Source organism: Nasonia vitripennis, chromosome 2 (genome assembly GCF_009193385.2).
Source record: "Nasonia vitripennis strain AsymCx chromosome 2, Nvit_psr_1.1, whole genome shotgun sequence".
NCBI lineage: Eukaryota > Metazoa > Arthropoda > Insecta > Hymenoptera > Pteromalidae > Nasonia > Nasonia vitripennis.
This window is the reverse complement of record NC_045758.1, coordinates 15,371,233-15,389,016: the sequence shown is the minus strand read 5'-3', so window position 1 is coordinate 15,389,016 and position 17,784 is coordinate 15,371,233. Positions and strand designations below refer to the sequence as shown.

The 17,784-nt window shown below is 39.4% G+C and overlaps 3 protein-coding genes across 3 annotated transcripts in view; 1 reads left to right on the top strand and 2 right to left on the bottom strand.

Annotated features, from left to right (window-relative positions):
• Nucleotides 1-5,616, bottom strand: part of LOC100121142 (PDZ domain-containing protein 2) — a 30,146-nt gene extending 24,530 nt beyond the window's left edge. The window contains exon 1 of the mRNA XM_031922572.2: nucleotides 5,240-5,616. The gene's annotated coding sequence lies outside the window, so the exon portion shown is untranslated. The remainder of the gene's footprint in view (nucleotides 1-5,239) is intronic.
• A 3,798-nt stretch (nucleotides 5,617-9,414) lies between these two features.
• Nucleotides 9,415-14,658, top strand: LOC100121117 (Golgi phosphoprotein 3 homolog sauron). Its single transcript, XM_031922574.2, has 5 exons — nucleotides 9,415-9,693; nucleotides 9,790-10,640; nucleotides 11,357-11,603; nucleotides 11,706-11,881; nucleotides 13,065-14,658. The coding sequence occupies exons 2-5, from the start codon at nucleotides 10,395-10,397 to the stop codon at nucleotides 13,311-13,313; spliced, it is 918 nt and encodes a 305-aa protein (XP_031778434.1). The 5' UTR covers nucleotides 9,415-9,693; nucleotides 9,790-10,394; the 3' UTR covers nucleotides 13,314-14,658.
• A 120-nt stretch (nucleotides 14,659-14,778) lies between these two features.
• LOC100121092 (damage-control phosphatase ARMT1) lies at nucleotides 14,779-17,361 on the bottom strand. Its single transcript, XM_001604627.6, has 6 exons — nucleotides 16,942-17,361; nucleotides 16,592-16,697; nucleotides 16,268-16,515; nucleotides 16,001-16,180; nucleotides 15,528-15,936; nucleotides 14,779-15,453 (listed from the first exon to the last, which is right to left on the bottom strand). Exons 1-6 carry the CDS (start codon nucleotides 17,037-17,039, stop codon nucleotides 15,124-15,126), a joined length of 1,371 nt encoding a protein of 456 aa, XP_001604677.1. The 5' UTR covers nucleotides 17,040-17,361; the 3' UTR covers nucleotides 14,779-15,123.
• Nucleotides 17,362-17,784: the final 423 nt, after the last annotated feature.

Here is a 17,784-nt window from a genome sequence, read left to right as displayed (position 1 = left end):
CTGTACACTGTACCTCTATACCCGCACAAGCTTATCGAAAAATCGAATCTCAAACTAATTACAAAACTTCCACGACCTCTAAAAACATCCGTGACCTCTCGACCTCGCACGAAAGTACTATAATACGTGACTATCGAGTCGTACTGCGTTAGCTACCATAGCGCATAAACAATATCAGCTGGTAGTTTTCGACGGAACCTTTGAACCGACGGCAAGAAGGTATATCCCGGAAAAGGCTCCGTCGCGGTTGCAGAGGACTGCGACGATTCACATCGTTAGCTCCGCGCTCGTGAATGAAAATTGTACGGCCGTGTGTGTGTATGCGCTGTATAGGCATACTTTAATTAAAAATCACGATCGCGCATGCATTGTTCCCATGCGGTTTCCCTTTCGCGAGAGACGAGGATGAACGCGCCGTGAGTAAATGACCGGAGGAAGACAATAGCCGAGTCGCGGGACAAAAATTAACGAGAATCGGCATCGAGATCAGAAGCTATTGCTGGATGTATGCGGCTGTGGAAGAAATGTTTTAAATTGAAAAACTTTAGAGGTTTATTATCTAGAATTTGATCGCTCGATGTGAACGAACTCCCATTGAACTCTTAACACGCTTTTTTCTCGAATTTTAATGAGCCGAAAAATAACCTGATTTCACCGAAGCCAGATTCCGTCGCTCTGCAGGGGCGCCAACTTCAGGAATTATTTAAATCAATCGCTAGTCCGTTTCTCGTTTTCGTATTCGGTCCCGTTCTTGAAATTAGATTAAGCTCTAATAAGTAGCACATTATACGTTTGGAATTTGTTGTTATTGCATAAAAAGAAGCCATATTCAGCGTAGAATCGCTCATCGACGTGCCTGTAAGACACGCAATAACCGCGCTAAACGCATTTTCACGCGAGCTTCTAATTACTGAGAAAAAAGAGTGTTAAATAACGCGGAGAACCGTTCGCGGCGCGTGGAGTTAGCCGAGCTCGATGTAAGACATTATTTAATCGACATCAACCGCGTTTTCCTCAATTCTCTCCCAATAATACACACGCGCATCGCGTCAGTCCTAATTACCCTCGCTTCCTACCCGCTTCGACAAAGACGAATCGCGCCCACAAATCTCGCTTCTCTCTCTCTCTTACGTCAGAGAACGCCCGCTATATACAGTGTGACACAATTTCCCGCCTTAAAAAAAAGCGCCGTCCCAAAAAGCATCGAAAAGCATAATCATCTCTGATGCGGCGCACGTGGGCGCTGCGGGTCTCGGCTCTTTTTTCTCACAGCGTGTGCGCTGCAGCATAAGCGCATAAAGGAGGCCCCAGCTCTCGCGCGCGGAATTTCACTTCGTCTCGCGGTGCAAGTACGACCTCTTCCTCGAGCCTTTTTTCTCCCGGCGCGCGCGCGTTACATTACTCACGCGGCGGCGGCTTTGCGTAACCGCGCGCTCGCTCGTTATCTCATAAAGCCATAACACCTCGTCCCGGTGAATTTCTGGCGAGCGATACGATCCCATGATGCAGGAAGAAGAAGGAGGAGGAAAAAAGCGCGGATCGAGAGTAGCGTGCATTGGGAGAAATGCCATGGCGATCCCGGTCACCTCCTTTGGCTCTTTCTACTGATGCGAGCTGTGCTGCAGAGTAGTATTGTCGGGATCGCCGAGCAGTGATGGATGCGAGAGCGTTTACCACGAATACCGAAGCGAACAATGAATCGAGTTTAGCATAGCTGGCTCTTCTTGAACCTTTGGCTCGAGGAGAGAAGGATATGGAACGCGTCGCGGTTTCTATTTGTCGATTGAATATGCGCGCGCGCGCGCGAGGAACGGTGACTTGACACTGATATTTAGTGTGTAGGTTCGAGATATCTTCTGTTTGCTGGAGTTACACATTTATTATAGTCGAAGCAAATATTCATTATGTCATAATATCACGTCGTATACTCAAAGTGATATAACGTTCTAACAGTACATCGAGAGAGAGAAATCCGCCCTTATTGTCCATCTTCCCATACACAACCGCATTCGCCACAGTGTCTAATGTGTATCATGAAGATATATCCGGTATACCTCATTGCGATTAGCCTTATGTATAATAATTTTCTCTCTCGTGTGAGCTCCTTGCATCGGAATTTTCCAGGTGTGCATCCTATACTGCACATGTATAGGTAGAGAGCGATGAAGGCGCGCACGAGAGCACAGGAGATCGTTACTGTTCCGAAGCGCTCGTTATTAGTGTCCGTGCGATTGTAGGAGCAGATATATAGAGTTCGAAGCGGGTTTAAAGAGCGATTTTAGATAAATTACGTGTATTACGCTTGAATTATTGCATTCCTCCCGTCCCCGCGAAATTTTCCAACTTTTTATTATGTGGGTTAAGTGCTTCTTGGATACATATAGATACAATACACCACACTGCGTTTTTTCCATTCTTCTTTGAGCGAGTCGGATCGTTACGAGATTTTCGATTCGCGAGCGGAATCGAAGGATTTTTTCGAGTGCGTTACGTAAAATACTCCACGACAACTTTCTGCAATTACTCAATTTGAGAAATTCAAAAACGCTTGATCTGGAATATATTCGCGTTCGAGAATGCGCGTTTGTTTATCTGTATCGCGCACTTTTGCGAAGTAGTGCGCGTAAATAGCACTTTCTAATATAAAGAAAGACTATTCGATAATTTATCTCGCGATGAAAGTCATACATAACCAGATTAATTACAGGAAAGCCGTATATTTTTACGAGAATCTAGAACGTGTTTGAATTTTGAATTTCTGGTGCAGCGTATAAACATAACCGATTCGGTGGCATTTCCATGTAATACCTTTGTCAGCGCCTCTAGACTAATCACGTCGTATTACAGCCCGCGCCTACGCTTTTTATCCCGAAACCATCGCACACGATAATCTTGAATTATGCTCCGTTAATGGTCGAATCGTGTATAAACGAAGCGGAGGCTACTCCGTCGCGCGAAGGTAAACATAAGTTTCCTATAAGACCGCGTCCCGGGACGTCCAGTGTACAATCCTCCTCTCTTAAAAAAATGATGGCCTTTGTTGTGAAGCATTTAATACGTGATTCTGATTGGTTGCTGGTTGGTTGCCTAGGCAACGTGATCAGAACCACGCTTTAAGTTCATAACCCTAAAACCAGTCATAACTCATAACCCTGGTAGAAATGTTTGAGGTGTTTAAAATGAAATGTGGAAACCTTGATAACAGGTAAAATATATGTAATATAACTAGCAAGAAATTTTAGTAAAAATTAATCATTACCAAGAGTGTGTAGTATTACAACATGTGTATTGAAAAGTGGCACCCTAACTCTATTTGAAGTAGTAATAAAGTGTGTGAATATTATTTAGTTTTTTTTTGAAATGTCAGTTAGAAGTTCAATTAAAAAAAATAAAGAGTTTGAAGATATACTGTGTCTCTGTGCCCAAAGTCACCCTCGAGGTTTGAGAGGTGAATTTACAGAAAAGTTCAGTATCCGAGTCAGTAAGTTTAAGTCTATCATTATACAATGCTCTTTGAATGGTAAAAAGGTAAAATAGACAAATGGTAAAATAGATAAATGGTAAAATAGACAACTAAAATATGACACTGCCACTTCATATGTTACCTAAAAATATGTAACCTAGATGATTCTGATTTAACTGTTTTCGTTTATATTTTCACATCCAGGATCATGCGAATTTTTTAATTGAGAAGGTCAAATTTTAATTATAGCCATTTACGCAGAAACTACTATCTCTAGCACATTGTATTTCTGATTTCTAGCATATTTTTACATAGAGAAAGTGATAAATGTTTTGGCTTTTTTGTCAAGGTATTAGGTAATTAGAATTTTGACTTTTAATATTTGTGAGAGACCGATACCTGTTTTTCCATTTTTGCATTTATTCTCATTCAAAAACTAACAGGTCTAGAGAGCTCATATTTTGCATATAGATTTCTTTTGTGATTGTGAAAAGATATTTAAAGTTGAATCAACGTTAACTGAAATACTTTTGTTTTCGACTAGAACACTCATGATAATTATTTAGTCGTATAGCTCTCTAGACCTGTTAGTTTTTGAATGAGAATAAATGCAAAAATGAAAAAACAGGTATCGGTCTCAAAATCTCTCACAACTGTTAAAAGTCAAAATTCTAATTAATGCCTTGACAAAAAAGCTAAAATACTTATCACTTTCTTCATGTAAAAATACTGGAAACCAGAAATAGAATGTGCTAGAGATGGTCGTTTCTGTGTAACTGTCTACAAGCAAAATTTGATACGCTAAATTAAAAAATTCATATGGACCTCGATGTGAAAATATGAATGAAAACAGTTAAATCAGAATCATGTAATTTACATATTTTCTAGGTAGCATAGTAAGTACAAACCCACTAACTCTTATACTGAACTTTTCTTCAAATTCACTATTCAAACCAATGATGACGACATTGAGCATTATTAATATATTTATTAAAAAGTAGTTTTGAGGGATTTAGTAACATGTTACATGCTTATAAAATATTAGCAGACGTTAGTGTGCCGCCCAACACTTATGGTAGATTTTCTACCAGTGATATTAGATAGAGATAGATTCAAGAGCGCGCGAAGCGCGCCTTCATTCCTAGTATATAGTATAAAACTAGTTTCGACGACGGTGTATTCGAGACTACACAATTTATACCTCCCCGACACGGTGTTCGCACTGTAGCAAATACACAAACTCAACGCGGCCGCGAAGTTCCGGGATATTCCCGACTTGCGAATCAAAAAATTCAACTTTCACCCGTCAGAAAAGCGAGCCAATATTATCGCGCGTATTAAAATGATCCTTTGTCCGAGTATATAATAGCGATTTATCGCGAATCGGCGCGCGCACTGCACGGCCTTGCCGCAGTCCACTTTCTTATCAACCTCCTCCTCCCTCTCGCCAGCTCCTTACGGCCTGCTCGCAACCTATGCCCACCATCTCGCCTTACCTATACGTATATAACTATACCCAGAGAGAGAGAGAGAGAGAGAGAGAGAGAGAGAGAGAGAGAGAGACGCTCGTCGCGCGAGCGCAATAGTAAAATAAAAAACCTGCAGCGAGGTACTTGCTCCCTTCTCTCTCTCTCTCTCTCTCTCTCTCTCTCTCGCTCTCTCTCTCTCTCTCTCTCTCTCTCTCTCTCTCTCTCTCTAGGTATATACTGCACTCTATATAACTGACCGCGCGAGGATAAGGACAAAAGCCACTGCACAATGCACACAAGCACTCACCTGACACCTGCGTGTATCGCGTCGTGTCAGCCGGGCATACCAGTCGCCGCTTCGCCTTCCCTCTCGCACTGTATACTATATACACACACACTCGTGTGGGGTTGCTGTGTCAGTCCCTCGACGATCGAACCTCGCAGCAGTATCTATAAATACAGATGCAGTGATAAGTGTATACACTCGGGGAGCACCGGTTTTCGAACTGAGTTGAGTATAGTAGCCCGAGCGACGAGAGGCTGCGGTAAGTATTATCGCGCGAGGTGCGCTCCGAGCCAGCGCGCAGAACGGACTGACGGGCTGCTCTGTTGTAACATCGCACGCGGCGGCACTGCGGCTCCGCGATGCAGAGTATAGAGAGAGAGAGAGAGAGGCGAGTGACTATCGAGAGCGAGGGGAGACACACACCGGCCGCGCGCTGTATAATGCCCCCTCTGCGCTTTCGTTCGTATGCGGATATATATAGGTCTATGTAGGTATATAGGTATACAGCTGTGTTTATTATATGCTATCCTTGAGAGCTCGAGATTTTATTCTACGGGTATGTACCACTGCCAGGCGAGGCGACAGGTTGTTGAAAATGCTCTCGACTCTGCTGCAGGATTGCAGTTTCGATAGATGGAATTTTGGGGAGGGATATAGAGCTAGCTTAGATTTTTTCGCGGTAAACATTTTAAATACGAATATATATATATATATATACATGTACATTGTGCAAATTGCACAAAAGCGTGCATGCAATTTATCTTAATTATGGCACTATTCTAAACTTTCTCCGGTGATAAAGGAGGCACTTCGAGTCTTTCTGCTTTCGAGTAATATTATTTCTTCTGTCGAGAATTCCACTCGTCGATGGTTATGTAGTTGGTGCACCAAAAGATCATAATTGTGTATACCGACGAGAGAATCAGAAAGTAACTTATTGAGGGTTTAAATAATTTATGTAATTTAATATCATTATGCTGCTATTCAGTTTGATTGAAGTCCTACCGCACAGTTGTTTATCAACTGATTACCTCTATCAGATAAGTTATTCAAGCAGGTGTGCATATAGTTAAAAGTTCTATGTGTTTGAAAAATCGAGGTTATTGTATGGAAAAATTTTAAATCGTTTATGCGCCTACAACTTGTCTGAAGTCAGCGATCAAACGATCATACACGTTGTGTAATTACGGAAGTCCAAAATTAAATACTTCTAACATCGGTTAGTTATTCTCTTCAAAGAAACATTCGACACTTTAGGGAAATTTCATTGATTATGCACGAAACACTGCTTACGCAATTGTGAATACAAAGTTAATTTAACGATACTTATAATTTAAACGTGATCTAAAGTTGAGATAAGATGCAACGCAAAACTCAGATCAAAGCATGAATTATTCACGCATTGCAAAGCTCGCACAATGTGCAATCGGTTGAAAAAGGCTTTTTGTCGTTCCATCTGACTCCATATTGTACAGCACACCAGGCTAATACTCTTACCGTCGTCGTAAAGTAAGATCAACACCATTAGAGTACATCATTCAAGCTTCAATGGAGTCGCTGCGCACGCGTCGCTCTCAATGCTGCAGCGCAAGTGTAGAAGGGGCGAAAAGAGATAGAGCGTACAACAAACTAGTGTCCGTATAGCAAAGAAGCGGAGGCAGAGAACATAGCTACTCTCTCGCCTCTGCGGCTCCTACCTACTTCCCGAGGAGAAGACAAGACGAGGTGTTGCTTCGGTACGGACCAACCGCGCGAGCGAATGGAAGGAGAATAGGTGTAGTCTGGCTCGGATCTTATGCTCAGCATTAGGATGGACCGATCGATCGGCTCCGACTGACCGTGAAACGCCCGGCACACGATATTTCGTCGATCGTCGTCACAACTTTGCCTCTTTTTATATGCGCGTTTTTATTTTCCCGCCTAGATCGGTTGCGGCGATTCGTATAACGGTGAACGAAGCGCAATTGCGGCCGGGCCCGCTTTTAGCCTTATCTCTCTCTTTCTCGACTGATAGCGTGCAGGTGGACCATAACCGGTGCAGTTCTATTTATAATTTCTAATTTCGTGCTATATGTATATATAGGCTTAGTGTATACCCGCACGTGCGCTTGTTTGGCTGATACGCCGCACGAATGGCTTTAATGGACACATTAAATTGGATCGAACGAAAATGAGTTGGAATAGTTGGGCTGACAATTATTGAAAAAAAAGAAATATCAATTACCAGAGACGATTCACTCGCGTCGAGGAAGCATAACGTGTCAGCGAATTGTTTTTTTTTCTACACGATTCGAAAAGAAAAACATCGATTGTATGGACAGGAGGCAGAGTAAACCAACAATAATGATCGTGCTTATTTTACATTTTTCCGAAGCTCCGAATGCACACACTCGCGCAGTTTGGCCGCGAGCGTAAAGAGAAGTCGCGCCGCGCGCGCAGGATGTTATTATTGCAGTTATTAGCGTTTTTGTAAATTGTTACACACGCACTTTCGCCGCGAGCTCTCGAGATGTACGTATACGCGGGGCCATTATTCATGTTTCGTATTTGTATATATATATATATATATATATATATATATATATATACACGGCGTATAATTACATGCATGGACCACCGCAGAATTATATTTAATGTTCAGCGTGTGTATACGTATAGTGTAGAGTTTTTATTCCTGACTAGAAAAAAAAATCTCATTTTAGCATCGTATATTATTATACGCAATAATTGTTTTTACTATAGCACGAAGATTTTCATTATACACTAATATACGCCAGTACTAAACTTGAATTATTGAATGTACAACAAATAGCTGACCTGCTATCAAACGAAACACACACACACACACTCTAGCTCGAGGGCAGAGATCTATCGGAGAAAGCTTTCTAAACGCTCTCGGTGAAAATGCTTGCGTTATACTTCTCGAGTTTGACTCGGGTAAAAAATTTGCAACAAAGACACGACGCGACGTTAGAAAACGAATACAACCGTTCGGCCTCGCCTCAGAACGATAAATAGCGATAATAGAATATTACACCGCAGAAATAACCCCTTGCGTCCCTCGATTATCCGCTGTGACTCGCAGCTAATCTCGATGAAAACTCCGAGATACGTATAATCGAAAGGCGGACGTTTACGGATTGAAAGAACGCGGAGCAATTTTCAATTTTCTTCCGGGACTGCGAGAGAGGACTAAACACAACGGAGCGTCACGCGCTTAACTTGGCCAGTGATGCGGCAATATAACCGCTGCTCCTCGTCCCACAGGAGGTATATTAGCCGGCCGAGCATCTGCATAATGCCCCGGCACGTGTGCACGGCTCTCGCCTCACGGCTGGCGCGTCGGTTATGCTTATAATAAAGTCGCGCGAAATGTATAACTGCAGCGCAGTCGCTGTGTGCAGTGTTGTTCGACTATAGTTTCAGCGCATTGCACGCTTAGCGCTATACTACAGCTTGCTCCAGTTTTTACGACTGATTTTGCCGGCGCGTACTGCTAATTGCCCGGAACTCGCGTGGAAATTGGTGTGCAGGATGTCGCGAGTTATTCTGGCATCGTCTGTCTTGTCTGACAACTGTTGTAATAATGATTACGAGAGCTGTGTATGGTGTGGTCTGCGAGTATGAATTATTTTTTTATTGTCAAAACTTGCAAGTTGGATGTATATAAGAGAATTGAAGTCTTCCAAGCGGTTGACTAGCCTCGATAATTTATAGTAAACAGTTACTGCGTCGTAGTGTAGAGGAGCTTTAACAGTGATTAATGTCGCTGCGTGTAACGGACTTAGTTATGTTGCAGTTTGAATGTATACGAGGCATAACGTTCTCCGTATGATCATGAATAATGCATATAGTTATGAAAACGCTTCGATCCAAAGGTCAAGAATATAAGTGATGGTTATTAATCGAATATTCAAAAAATGTTGAATGAAATAAAAAAATATAAACAACTTTCGCAGTTGCGATCTTGAGTAAACAAAGCTGTTTTCTCGCGAAATACAACTTTATATCCGTAGCGATCGTATAACTTTATCTGGCATTCACGATTCACTACCTGAATGACGTGTGATTTTCTAGACACTTTATGTATGAAAATTTAAATTTGCCGCGCTCCGAGCAGACGTCATCGTACGATATATGTATTATCTATACAGATATATACCCAACTGCGCAAATTAAGAGCGAGCGGTGGCGCTATAGTAGTACGATTAAAGGTGGTAAGTACAGGTATAGTACTCTCTGTGAACTAACTGGTCCTAAACTCGCGCTTATATACGCGAATCGAGAGGAGGAGGAAAGAGGAGCTGGTCGTGCGAGCGAGATACTTATAGACAGCGACGGCCAGGAATAAGCGACACGAGCTAGCGGGAATATAGTGGGAAAACCAGAGCCACCTTGCGCGCACGCTCGCGACGCCTCGGTCTTCTCTCTCGCGCTCGCGCACCACCAGACCCAGTCAGCAGCTCGGCTTTGAGGTTGGTTTCGCTCTCGAGATCATTAATCCCGACGAATAATAATAAGTATATAGGTAGCCACACTAGTCGCCGAATAAAACTCGCTGATTTCGACAGGGCTCGCGCGATCGGCGCGTTTGACAACAAAGCAACGACCGCCCGCGCAGCGCCGAGAGGGACGGAGAGAGCCAGAGAGCGACAACCGGAGCTGCATGCAGGCTGCTGCTGCTGAAGGAGACGTAGACGTAAGACGTAGCAGAAGGCCAGAGAGAGAGAGAGAGAGAGCTGTGTGAGTGTGTGACAGCATCTACGTGCGTGCGTGTGGAGTCTAGGTGAAAAAAGAGCCATAGAGAGGCGGTGCGGAGACTGCGAGGGAGAGTGTCGTGGCCGCGAGGAAAGGAGCGGGAAAGAGATAGTGAGAGTGAGCCGTAGGCGCATCAGGAGAGCGAGCGAGAGAGACGTCGCTCGCCCGTCGCCGTCGTCGATTCGCAGGCCATCTTGCCGAGAGATATGCCGTGCTGTCGCGGTCCCGAACGTCAACAATCATCATCGTCAGCTCTGAGCCGCGAGTCTTGATGCCACGGCGTGGCAGCTTCTCCTCGCCAAAGCGCAACAGCCGCCAGCAGCACTAGACGTAGCGGAAACAGCAGTGACGTCCTCCTCCCGATCGGCCCCTCGTCCCGTCGTCGATACTCCTCGTCGCAGATCAATCACGAAGCAGGATGAACCGCGCGGATGGCCTGGTGCAGCGGCGTCGCGGCACGGCCAACAGCGGCAACGGTACCGGAACTCAGGATGGCTCCAACGACGGCCAGGGCAGCCACTCGAATCCACAGTCGCCCCACGACTCGGACGGTTCCTCCGTCAAGGATCTCAACTCCAACCCCGCCCTCGACGAGGACAGCGACAAGGAAACCAGGCTCACGCTCATGGAGGAGGTGCTCCTGCTTGGACTCAAAGATAAGGAGGTCTGTGCCAGCTCTTATCTCTTCTAACCACTCCGTTTCATTTTGTTTCATTTCCTCCCTTTCGAGCAGGCTTCTATGCAGTATGTTGTTCTGCCTGCTTTTCTTATCTATTCCAACTTCCGTTGATTCCAGTACGTGGCCTAAATGCTGACACACGTGTTTCTGGTTGTAGGTTTTCAGCGTATGCTCCGGGGGGGAGAAGTCAATGCCATTTAATATAATATCCAAAAACACCTATTCTAGTTAATCAATCTTCATTTATGCTTACAAACTACTCGGTTGATACTGAAGAGCCGCGATAAGCCATGATGTTCCAAAGGAGCATGTTTAATGGTTTGCTTTTCCGGTGCGTAAGATGTATAAGGGGATACTCTATAATTTTTCTTTCAATATATAAGTTCCCAATATAAATTATTGTTCCGAATGATGTAAATTAAAGCTTATCTACAAAGTAAGACCTTTCGAAATAAAATTTACATCTGTGTCTAAGTTTTAAATACGGGATTCCTACATTCACGAGTTAAGAAATATTGATTTAATATCAATGAGTTCTCTTAAATAGATCAGAGTTAGAACAAAAATTACTTGATATTCCATTTTTCTAAACTTGTTCCAAGGAGGAAAAGAGGATATCTTTTACTTGAAGTAAATTCTTGTTGGTTGAGTCATCGCTATTTCTGACTTACAAATATAACAGAATCGTTCATTACTTTCAGGGATACACTTCCTTTTGGAATGACTGCATAAGCTCAGGACTGCGTGGATGCATTTTGGCAGAACTTGGACTTCGAGGACGCGTAGAATTGGAGAAGGCAGGAATGAGGAAAAGAGGACTGTTGAGCAGAAAGCTGTTGTTAAAGAATAATGCTCCTACAGGAGATGTTTTATTGGATGAGGCATTGAAACACCTTAAAGAAACAGATCCCCCAGAAACAGTACAGAGTTGGATTGAATACCTAAGTGGTGAGCAAACAATTTTTTGCATTTTTTCTTGTATTTGATTCATTTAATGTCAGCCTTACGAATGGTAGTAGCATTAAAATAATTCATTAATCTTTATAATAGGGGAAACATGGAATCCATTAAAACTACGTTATCAGCTAAAAAATGTCAGAGAAAGACTTGCAAAAAATCTTGTAGAAAAAGGAGTTTTAACTACAGAAAAACAAAATTTTCTTCTTTTTGATATGACAACTCACCCATTAACGGATAATCTTGCAAAAACTCGACTTGTGAGGAAGGTAAACTTTTTGCAACAAATTTTTGTCTATTAGATATAAAGATATGTATTCAAGTATACATTTTTATTTATTGGTACAGGATTACCTAGTGTATATATTAATGTAATGTATTGCACAAAATATTTAATGCAATGCCTAAATTAGAATTTGTCGATTATTATTTAGAGTTTAGATTATACTTTGTGCAAAAGATAATTTTACATTAGGATGTTACCTAGTAAATTCCAGTTTTGTAAGGTCTTTCTGAATCAATCCACTAACATTTAAATCATCCTATAAAAGTTTTGCAACCCTATTTTATGACTTTATCGTCTCAACAATTTTTTATTGTATTAATAATATCTAGAAAAAAGGGTTAATTTTCATTGTAATTGGTTTCAATAATACCCTTTTTTTAAAAGAGTGACATTCCTTTTATAATAGGTTAATACATACAATAATATACTATTTTAAAAATAACATCAGATTAGATGATTTTTTTATTTGTTGAATTGATCTAACAATTTAAATAATGTTAGCGGATTTTTCTGCTAAATTAAAAAAGTTAAATCTAAGTTTATTCGAATACGTGGGTAAACATACATTAAAATCATGTTTGCGGAAATTTGACATGCAGTACCATATGCAAGAATCGCTGTTATCTAGATCAACGATATCTTATCGATTAAGAAGTTGCCGTGACACGCTGTATTGAAGTTTAACTGTAACTTGTTACGACATTTTTATTAGTAAAATACAAAACTTAAGTAGAGTTGATGTATGTACAAAAAATCAGAAAGAAGAGTTTCTATATAAAATTTAATACTACGAAAAGTAAATCATGAAATCACAAACATTATTGCAATTTTCATATTCTTAATATTTTTCATAAGAAATTAATAATTGTTTTCCAGAACCACCTAAAAAGTCTTTCTTTAATTTTTCTTTGTAGATAGTTACTTATTTTTTACATATGAGGTTCTATCATGTGTTAATATTTATTATTATTTTTTGCATCATTTCGTTCAAGTTGATATTAGGTGTCAAAATAGTTGAAAAAAATTGCTTTATTAAAAATGCCGCATAACATTGTTTTATAGCGTGTACTTACTGTATGTAACGAAAGTTATTTTACAAGACAGAAGCGCCAATATGGTAGAATGAATGTGTATGAATTTACAAATGTTTGTTTTTTTTCCTACAGATACAAGAAGCGGTACTTGGTCGATGGGTAAACGACGCCGGCCGTATGGACCGACGCACACTGGCACTAATAATTCTTGCGCATGCAGCAGATGTTCTCGAAAATGCGTTTGCCCCCCTGTCCGATGACGACTATGAGGTAGCAATGCGCCGAGTCAGGACGCTTCTCGATCTAGACTTCGAATCTGAGGCAGCAAAACCCAATGCGAATCCTGTACTGTGGGCTGTCTTTGCAGCATTCACCAAGTAACGACTGCTGCTGCAATAAGATTTCCAGAATTTAATAAAAGTGCAACAGATACACGGAAGTAAACGACCTACGAACCAATCAAACCGCATCAGTAGAAATGATTTGCTGTGGCAGCTACAAGTCCTAGGAAGTAACAACGAGAGCATAAGTTTTTTTTTTACTGTAATTGAATGCTCTAGCAAATTTGTGCTACCGCAGACTTCATCTTTTATCGATTCTATCTTACGCGTTCGTTGTCGATTATTTAACGATTACAGTAAAAACATCAATTGAAAACGTTTAGCTACATCAGCAAATAAATTTCTACGTGTGGCACGGAAGATGCCAAGATAGGGCTTCGCTTATACTTTTTTCTAGAATGTACGAATCATGTTTTTAAAAATAAAGACTATTTATGAGCAGTCTTCGTTTTGGAAGATCTGCCAAACAAACGAGGTAGGACGATCGAAGGTGGCTGGTTTTTTGGTGACATTTGATCTCTCGATTTGCGGAGAGAGACACGGCTTACGAATAATAATTGAACCAGAAAGTGACAACATTGTGTGGGATGTTACACTGAGATTCGGCTGACGCATCGCTCATGCCATTTTCGAAATAAAACCAAATCAATTTCTATATCTGGCCAAGCTCCAGCATACCGACAGTCGTGAGAACTGTTGTTGTGTACAGTAACTTTTGCGAATTGCTGATGACGAGTGAACGTTTCGTCTTTAACGATAATACGATAAACTTTGCGAGATCATAAATATTTCGACTGCTTTGTGTAAACGTAGAGTTGACCAAGAAATGAGTGCGTCAATCTCGGTACAATGCATCGAAACTTACAGTTAAAGTATGAAGAAGCACAAGTTTGAGAAGTCTTCAAACGACACAGTCTTTATTGTGTTTTAAATTAAAACTTGATTTTAGCATTTTTTTTGGATTACAAGATGTTATTGAGAGATAAATTGTTTGTTAATAGAATATTCCATTGGTTTTAATTTTTCTGTTAATATATATTCTAAGAGAAACTATATGTTGAACTTGAATGAAGTAGAACGTATGTGGGATTATTGTCATGTATTATGAAAAAGTAAATCAAAGACGAGACGACGTAGCATCGAAGAGTGATTTTTCGACATTTTTCGAGAAGGTTATCAGTAAAATGTAATCATAGTGTGAATTTTTGGCTCGATCGTTATCTCCTTTTTTTTAATTCGACATAGAGATGATTGTACAAAAATTTACATAGAAAAGAAGGATATTATATCATATACTTATGAATAATAGTTACTTATTATCATTATCATATTATTACTATTAAATATTGTATTAAGAGTAAATGTAATAAAATGAATAACAAAAATGATAGAAATGAATTTCTTGCTCATGTAACTAAGTTTTAAATTATCTCAAATTTAAGTTACATTTATTTTTAATAAGTCAACATTTGAAAGGTACTTTAGGTTAAAAAAAATATACACTGTTTTTCAACTTTCGGTAGATATCATCTAAGTTTGTTTTTTATGTATATTATTTTGATAGAAAATATTTTACAATCAAATGGCAGGTACAGATGTTACAATAATAATTTAAAAGATTAAAGTCCTTACTGGTCCACACAATGGCACTTGATAATAATAGTTAACTGTATGTACATGAATATTTCTTTAGCATTATTTTGCAGATCATTATTCAGACTCAATGCACGCTTGATATAATACAAATTTTCTTGTAATACAAACAACTTATGAAAACCTTAGGAAAATAGTAACAATCATATCGAAATTTTTAAGACGTAGAATTGAAAGTTTGAGTTTTGTGATATAATTTATTTAATGGAAGCCTGAATCAGTCCAAATCTACCAGTATTCATCCAATTAAGATCTTCTTTTTTTAACTCTTCTGCTTTTCCAACAGGTAAGCCAACGCATAAATCAGCTTTCAGTGTCCTCAAGCTTAGTAAATTGGTTGGTCTGAATCCTCGGAGTGCTTGTAAGAAGTCAGTTGTGTATTTCCAATTAATATCACCCAAAAGCTTACGATAGTTAAGATCACCTTTAAAAATGACTAGGATAGCTTCAGATAACTTCTTATATAACGATGGATTTGCATTATTCATTTCAGAATAATCAAATGGTTCTGTCCAAAAAGATTCTTCCTGAAATATGTCAAAAAATAACTGAATATAGAAGACTAATACATTTAGAAGATTACATTGGAATCATGACAAACCTCAATAGTCCATATGCCCTTTTTTACACATTGATCACAAAATTTTCCAAATGATTTGATATTTTCATTGTCTGCTTTGGTCATTGTTTCAATGACCCAATGAAAATCATTTGTTGTAACATCACTGATGAACCATGGATATCGTTTTACATAAAATCTTATTTTGTTGATATACTTTTTCTCTGTCAGAAAAGCTGCCAAACATAAATCAGTGAATAACTCATAACCAGCATTGTCGAGTACAATGTCAATGATTAAATTGTTATTTTCACACTGAACATTTTGACTAAGAAGTTTGGCAACATCTTTACTATTATCAACCAAAATTTCTTTATCCAGTGATTCTATAAAGTGTAATGGATTATGTTCTTGCGAATCCACAATTCCTGAAGTTAACGATAGATCACATCTGCAAAAATTTTGCATTAAATTTAGGTTTGCTTGCATAGCAAGAAGTATGCAAATAATATTACCTATTGCCCCACAGATCTAGTTTAATCAAATCAATGAGATTATTTTCTTGCTCTTTTGTGCTGAGGTTTGTAGTAATTAAATTCATTATATGTTTAGCTAAATGATCTATACTCCCAACAGCTTTGAAGTAACCTTCCTTCTTTTGACTTTCGAAAGGGTCGTAAGTTTTCAAAGTATTTCTTTAATTAAAGATTTTGATTATATGATTTTTAAATTAAGTATTAAAAAATATAATTATATATGTGTAGTAAAGTTGGATAACATACGTTAGAGCAAATTCTTGTGCTATCCTACGGTACATGTAGCATTCACTTATAAGCCATATTGAATTAAACCAGGCTTGAGTTTCACCCTGCTCTTTAGTCAACTTCTCAATTTTTTCATTCCACACTGCTGCATCATCATCGACTTTACCTGGCACAGGACTTAGAGGAAGTAATGCTTTGTTTGTTACTAGTTCATTTTTCAGTTTGCTAATAGCTCCTACAATTTGTTTGGCTTCCTCAACACCTTGCTAAAAATCATCATTTTATGTATTTATTGGAAAGTACAGTTTTAATTTATCATGTCACTTATCTTTTCAAACTCACCGTGCCATACAATTTTAAGATTTCTTCTTTATTTCGACTTAGCGTATCTACTACTCGAGTCAATGTAACTGGCAAACGGTCCTTGATTGTTGCAAATGCAAAACTCCTGAAAATCAAGAATAAACAATAAAATTTTTATGTTTAATTAATCCATGACTGTAATTGATTGTTCTGCTTAAAGAGATTGTGCTAAAGTAACAATTTGAATGAAGCAAATAAAATATAGAACATTTATTTTAAAATACTACTGATGTATGATAATATGTATGGATGTAGGTATTAAAAATATTCATTTGTTTCTCGCACTATTGAGCTCTAAAAGTATAATTAAACGATAGTAAATCATTTACTTTTTGTATTTTCCAGAAAGAAAAACTCCAAAAGGCGGCTCGATATCTTCCAAACCGGAGATATCTCCCGAATTTGACCTTTGAGTGATCTTGGACATTTTCAAGACTCGGAAAACTACTAGCAGATTGAAACGTTGCCGAAACGGAGGTTAACAAACAACCTGTTCTCGTAGAGTTGTTCGCAGATCAGAAGCAAATAAGAGTCGTTTCATCACCCACAGCAGAAGAGCTACTATTATCGCCACGAATGGCGAATCCAGCTAAGCATATTAGGTTATATAACAGATTTACGATCTTTGCGAAACATTTTTCTGATCTTCACAACGAATCGTATTTTTGAAGATTAAACATGTTCAAGCTTCTGGGAGGACTTTGCGAAAAAGCGGAGAAACGCAACATATTATACCTGTCAGCTGAACCAGTATAATTATTATCGTCTGCAAGCTCGTACCTGCATGCGTCGGCGCAAAACAGCGTTCACTGCGCATGCGTAAAGGTGAGCGGGAATTTTGATATTAAAATGAAAAAGGTGATGACAATAATCGACAATATTAGGCATTAAATAAAGATAGTTTTAATAAATATGCAGTTTGGATTTTGTTTTAACCTTTTAAGAATTTGAGTAGAAAAACGTTTTCGTGCGTTCATGCGTAAAACTTTGATGAATACTTTTTACACTACAAAATATATCTAGCCTACTATAAGCTTAAAAATTCCATGCGAATGCATAGATCCATAATTCTCTTGCAACCTCGATACTACAATAGTTCCGAGGTGAGAGTTGCGGTGCCAAATACTATCTTAACGCAGCGTCCTTACTGTTGTTCGTATGAACTTATGTTT